Here is a 6888-nt window from a genome sequence, read left to right as displayed (position 1 = left end):
GGGGGGGGGGGGGGGCGCTCGGTGACCCATTGCTGGGCTGGTCTGAGCAGGACAGACCTGAGTGGCTGGAGCAGGTGCAGGGTCGACCATCCCAGTCTCGGATTTGGCCCCAGCGCTCAACGGGGGCAGCAAGTTCCTCTAAGACCAGTCACACAGCAAACAAAGCATACTGGTATTTGGCACTGGTGCCAGCAGCTTAGGGCAATCAAAAGCAGTCACATGATGCCAATCCATTTTATTCCCTATTAAGGACTGACTAGTGGTTCCCAGTCACCTTCAGGTCTGCAGTATGAACTCCCCCCATCAAATCACAAAGGGAGAAACATTTTAGAGTGATTATAAGGGAGCCTTTTCTGCTGCGTCTGATACAATTTAACCCCGATTTTTCTCTTTTTTGTGCGGATGCAGACATTTAAATTGTGATGGGTTCCGTTGCCACGGCATTAATCTCAACTGCACGGGTCATGTCATTTAAAGAGACGGTTTCATTAACTGATTGATTGATTCCCTTTATTATCCCAGGGGGATACTGGTGTCCACAAAATGTGACATGCGCACCAAAAAATCATACGTACACATTGAAAAGAAAATCAATAGGTAATAATTAGAGACATAGCCCGCACATGCAGGGACCAGTACTACACAGCACCACCATGCAGTGCTTATGAGTCACAATGAGGACTGGTGTCCTCTTAAAATAGTGTTTTGGCCTAGGCAACATACTGTATGTTACATTTTATACACACCCAGGATTGTACCACATGACCCTATACTATGAGGTCATTGTTGTGAATCAAATTGATGGCTGAACCTGAATCCACATTCATCTGCCTTTTTTTTTTAATAACTTTTATTTATCAAGTGCAAGACTCAGACATAAAGTGCATACAAGAATACAATGTCTTTTCTTTTTTTATGGACTTAAATAGCCAACAAAACCCTCCTCCGTCCCCAGACCCATGGTCCTCTTTTAAGTTTAAAGCATATCCTGAATAAGTAAATAAAATGACATACATGTGAAATGAAAAAAACAAAAAAAAACAATGTAAGCTGGTGTGTCATAAAATGTACAAAGTAAGTATGTAATTTGATTTTAAATGTTATAGTCTTTATTGATCCCCCCTATGTTAGGGTGGACAGATCATCCATATGCCTTTCGATATTAAGATAGATAGTGTGTGTAAATGTATTTATATAGCGCTTTTCCAGTCTTAACAACTGCTCAAAGCGCTTTTACATCTACAGGAAACATTCACCATTCACACACATTCATACACTGTGGGCCGTGCCACTTGCTCATCAGATAAACACTCACACACATTTACACTCCGATGCGGCAACTCGGGGTTCAGTGTCTTGCCCAAGGACACTTCGACAATGACTGCAGGGGCGGGGATCGAACCACCAACCTTCCGATTTCCGACTGTGTGCTGCTCAGCTGCATCGCTGATTGAAAGTAATACACACATTGGACAATGCACTGAGAGATGGGGGGGGGGGGGGGGGGGGGGGGGGGGGGGGGGAGAACCTAGGTAATCATTGGTTTTCTGTGGACTAAATAACACTGTGGGCGCAGTTGTCCGGGCTCAGGCTACAGGGGCCCGCTGCCCGGCAGATACTATTTCTAACAGCTGCTCACTCAGGAACCGTGTAATCTAGGAATCCACTGCTCTGCTATTAGTAGAGCACGACAGATCCCCGTTGCTATGAAAACGAGATAAAACACGCACAGCAGAGAGGCCGAGGGATGTCACTGCAGCTGAATCCAAATGAGGCAAACTGCATTATGATTAAATCCAACAGGCCTGTGCAAATTGGGGCGAACAACACAGGAACTGGCCACTGCAGTCCTTTTTATTAATATGAATTATTAATAGTCATGTTTGAACTCTTTGGGTTAACTAAAACTGGCTTGAAATCAGGACTAGTTAACCCTTGTGTTGTCTTCCCGTCAACCATGAAAAAAAAAAACACATTTTGGTTGCTTTTTTTTTTTTTTTCAACATCATTATTGTTTTTTCTGACATTTTTGTCACTTTTTCAATGTTGTGGGTGCTTTTTTTTAAAATTTTTTCCCAAAGTTGTTTTTGATATTTTTAATGTTGACATTTTAGAAAAAATATTTCAATGGCCCATTTTTTGTGACAACAAAAAAATGAAAATGGGGTCAATTTGACCCAAGGTGAGTATTTTTTGGGATTGATGGGAGACATAAAGGAAGAAATATAAAGATGCCACCTTGGATTCTGGGAAATACTACTTCAAAAAAATGATTAATAAATGAACTGATAACATATATAATGGTGAGCTGCAGCACTAATATATATTCATACCAAGACGATCCTGCAGCTGTTAATGTGTAAAAGGCACCCAGACATTAATCTAAACCCCAGCCCCCCCCCCCCCCCCCCAGTCTGTTTATCATACTACAGCATCCAATCTGGCTTTGTTCCTCGGACTAATTAATGCAGGTGAATTAGAGGTAAACTATAAATTTACATAATGTATTTAGCTGATGTTGTGCATTTGTCAGTGTGTGGTTAAATGAGAAAAAGCATTATTTTAATCAGAGACTAAAGGGCGCCATCTTCTGGAATGTTACAAGAATGCAACAAACAATGAGTTAAGGGGAAATGATTTCTCTTTAATAACAGCACTATCCATATGTTTTACAAATCATGTCACTTATTGGCTAGCGTGTTCTTTTCACGGTGCAACTTAGAATTCCTGTCATTGATAAATATTCTGCCTGAAACAACCCAGCGTTTAACTTAAAATGTCTGAAAATGGAACAAAAACATGGAGCAATATGATCGCTCTGGCTTTTTTGACAAGACATTTAGTCCATTTAGTCCTTTCAGGTGGTGCTGGGACTTCATTTGTCCTCTTGGTACCCCTCAGTCTTCATGTCATTCAGGCCGAGGTCTTCGTTCTGCTCAAACGTGCGGGTGTACTTCTCGATGGTGATCTCGGGATCTGGATCCGGGGCGTACACGTTCTGCACATAGCTGTTCCCCGCTGGGTCGTCCAGGACGACGTGGACGTCCATCTCTCCGGCCATGATCTTGTCTATCTTGTCCCCGAACGCGTTCAGCTTCTGCTGCCGATCGGCGGTGCAGCTGTCCCCGCACATGAAGGGGTTCTTGGAGATGATCAGGTCTTTGATGTCTTTCAGGAGCCCCTCCAGGGTGGTGAACTTGCCGCCCACGGCTGCCATCCCCAGCTCAAACTCCAGCTCGGGGATGGCGACGGAGCACGTCTCCGACTTCAGCACGTCCCGGGTCATGTCCGACACGTCGGTGAGGTGCAGGGTGATCTTGGTCCCCATCTCCTCTGTCCCCCCGCCCGATTTCACCTCGTTGGTGCGGTGGCCGCAGCTGTCGCAGTTGGTCGCCATGATGATGACCTCCTTGAAGTGGGGGATCTGGACCAGCTTCATGTTGGTCGCGGCCGGCGCGTTGCATTCAGGGCAGTTGGTGTTGAAGGCCAAAACCTCGTCTCTCATGGCGTCTATGTCGTTGGCCGCCGGGTCCTCCTCTTCTTCTTCTGCTGCTTCTTCCAAGTCCCCATCCGCCCGCAGCCCCAGCTGCATATCCTGCTGCATGGTCCGCTTGAACCGGGACACAGTCAGAGCATCATCTTTCTGAGGGGCCTTCGGGTTTTCCACAAAACTGTTGCCGGACGGATCCTCTATCACCAGGGTGAATTCGCTTTCCACTTCTTTTAACTGCCTCAGCTTCTGGATGAACTCGTCTATTTTCCCAGCCACCTCCGGGTCCGCTACACGTCTGACAGTCTGGTCCTGCTCCAACCCCGAAACCGCTCGGTCCAACAGGCCCTCGATGGTAGAAAGCGCCCCTTTCTGGGTAAAAGGAGGGATTTCAAAGTCCAGCTCGGGGATTCTGGTGGTCGCACTGTCCGATTTCACCACCTCCCGGTCCAAGTCCTGCTTTGTTTTCACTTTGAGTGTGTAACACACGCCTTGGTCCTGGATCCGGCCCGCGGACTGGATCTCCGTGTTGGACCAGTCGCAGTGAGCGCAGCTGAAAGAGCTGATGATGACCTCTTTGAAGAACGGGATTTTGGTCAAAAGCAGACGTGTCATACCGTTTTTATAGCAGTTCATACACAGACTCTCGATCTCCGTGGGCTGCCAGTCCGCGCCGTCGGCGCTTATCTCCTTAAAGAGGTTCTCGGTGCCCTCCCCTCGCACATTGTCCTCGGAAATAACCGACATGTTGGGACGTTTCCCCTCCGCAAACTAACCGTGGAGCTCCCGCTCGTCGTCTCCGCGTCCACGGCTGTATTTCTTCTGGAACTTTCTGAGTGACAGACCGCCACACCGCCGAGCCTCAGCCAAGCACACGCACGATATCTGTGAGCAACATCCGGTTGGGTTCTACAGGTTCTTCCGCATTGTCTTCTTCTATGGTGGTGGTGTTTTTGACGTCACTGCTGCCCCCTTCAGGTATTCTGAAGTAGTACAGGAAAAAACGAGGTTTGTAAGTCTGTCACATTTTTATTTATATATATATATATTTTTTTTTTAATTATTTTTGTTTTTCTCTCTTCGTGGATTTGTTTACATTGTACTTATCGCTTTTTAAAAAAAAATTCAAAAACTTTTTTATAATGTAAATTGTAATTATGTTCCTCTATAATCTTATTTTATCTTAATTGGAATTTCCCCACTGGGGATTAATAAACAAATTAAAATTCATTAAATCAAGTTTTTATAAACGTATTTCTAAATAATAATAAAGTAAGAAAAGAGGTTTGTAAGTCTGTCAAATATTTATTTTTATCAATGTTTTTAATATTTTATTATTTTTAACTTTGCTCTCTTTATGAATTTGTTTATATTGTGCGCATCACTTTTTTATTTGGTCTCGTATTGTTTAAGTTGCAATTATGTTTCTCTATAATCTTATGTTATGAGCTGTGATGACTGAACGTTTGTAAATTTATTTCTTAATGTAAAAAATATTTTAAAAAATTACAGTAGTACGGAAAGAAACAAGGTTTTTAAGTCTGTCACATTTTTGTTTATATTTCTCATTTTTATTTTGCTCTCTTCGTGGATTTGTTTATATTGTATTTATCACTTTTTTACTTGGTCTCATATTATACAAATTATAACGAAAACGAGGTTTGTAAGTCTGTCACATTTCTACTTCTATTTCTATTTTTCAATTTTTGTTATTTTTATTTTGCTCTCTTCATGGATTTGTTTATACATATTTTTACCCTCTGAATGTGTGTGAATGGTGAATGGTTCTTGATTAATTACTTAATTAATTTAACTAATTAAAAGCGCTTTGAGTAGTCTAGACTAGAAAAGCGCTACATAAACACAGCCCATTTTACAGCTCCCATGTCTCCCATTGGAGAAAAATGTGTCATACATTGTTCATGGGTACAAGCGGCCGAAATGGGTTTCCTCAGGAGGGGGGGTGGCGTCTCCCTTAGAGATAGGGTGAGAAGCTCAGTCATCCGAGAGGAGCTCGGAGTAGAGCCGCTGCTCCTTCGCGTCGAAAGGAGCCACTTGAGGTGGTTCGGGCGTCTGGTAAGGATGCCTCCTGGGCGCCTCCTAGGGAGGTGTTCAGGCACGTCCAGCTGGGAGGAGGCCTCGGGGAAGACCCAGGACTAGATGGAGAGATTATATCTCCAACTGGCCTGGGAACGCCTCGGGATCCCCAGTCGGAGCTGGTTGATGGGGCTCGGGGAAGGGAAGTGTGGGGCCCCCCACTGGAGCTGCTGCCCCCGCGACCCGATACCGGATAAGCGGATGAAGATGGATGGATGGATGGATGGACATTGTTCATTTCAAAAGTTCACTACTTAAGTTTCACTAGAGGAGGTTTCAAGTTTTCACATCCGACTTTTGTTCTCAAAGTTGCTCATGGAACCACGATTGGTTCCCAAATGACTTGTGATGCCACGAAATCCTGCCCATGCATCTTAACTCAGAATTAAGGCGAGCAAAAGGAAACTTTCTTCCTTCAGCAGATGAAAACAGTCTTTTAGTGTCAAACTCTGCACATACAGACACACACAGTGACAGACAACCACTTAAAAAACAGAAGCACAACAAGAAGTCACGGTTCTTCTTGTTACTTCAATTTCATTCTTGGTTTTCATCAGATTGGGTCATTTTAATTATTACTGGCAATAAAATCAACGTGAAGAGCAAAACAGATGCTTGTTGGCCGTATAACTGTTGTGATGATGAATTTAATGATTGTCTCAGGCTGTCCGAATGTCTGTCTTGGCCCCAGTTGTCCATCCATAGTGAAAGGGACCAGCTCCCTCCCACCAGAGGACCGTCTGCTGAAGTTCCTGGTGGACAACAACGCCGACGCCGAGGAGACGGTGCAGTGTGCCAACTGTGACCAGGAAAGTAACACAAAGGTATGGATTAACACACAGAACCACATCAATGTCCATAGTTATTAAGGGAAAGGTCACCCATAAGTCGGGTCTGCATTTTAACAACAGTTTTGTTGTTGTTGAGGCTTTTTTTAATGATTTTTAAAAACGTTTTCTTGCGTTTTTGTCCCATTTTTCAACAGTTTTTTCCAATGTTTGTCACTTTTTTTTGTACATTTTCAACACTACATAACACTAACTTACTAACTTTTTACTAACTACTAACTTTTACTAAGTTTTATAGTTATTTTTGGAATTTATGGTCAATAAACCTCATTTATAGGAAATTATGCCCAATGTTTTAGTTAGAAAAGCAGAAATTAGGAATTGTTTTGACTGAAATTAAAGGAATGGACAGTATGTTAATGGGTAATCACAACCTGGAATATGTCAGCTATTACTCTACTTTTCCACTATTTTGAAACCACTTCCAATTTTTCAAATGCTATAAAATTGAAT

At 43.3% G+C, this 6888-nt stretch overlaps 2 protein-coding genes across 2 annotated transcripts in view; one reads left to right on the top strand and one right to left on the bottom strand.

The window, feature by feature from the left end:
- The window catches only part of rnf207a (ring finger protein 207a), a 27385-nt gene that overhangs the window by 979 nt on the left and 19518 nt on the right, over positions 1-6888 (top strand). Inside the window, exon 3 of the mRNA XM_032513652.1 lies at positions 6279-6411. Within this exon, the coding sequence (XP_032369543.1) occupies positions 6279-6411 (133 nt within the window). The remainder of the gene's footprint in view (positions 1-6278; positions 6412-6888) is intronic.
- zpr1 (ZPR1 zinc finger) lies at positions 2632-4401 on the bottom strand. Its single transcript, XM_032513655.1, has one exon. The coding sequence runs from the start codon at positions 4235-4237 to the stop codon at positions 2876-2878; it is 1362 nt and encodes a 453-aa protein (XP_032369546.1). The 5' UTR covers positions 4238-4401; the 3' UTR covers positions 2632-2875.

This window comes from Etheostoma spectabile, chromosome 4 (genome assembly GCF_008692095.1).
Source record: "Etheostoma spectabile isolate EspeVRDwgs_2016 chromosome 4, UIUC_Espe_1.0, whole genome shotgun sequence".
Classification (NCBI taxonomy): domain Eukaryota; kingdom Metazoa; phylum Chordata; class Actinopteri; order Perciformes; family Percidae; genus Etheostoma; species Etheostoma spectabile.
This window is presented reverse-complemented; position numbering and strand designations above follow the sequence as displayed.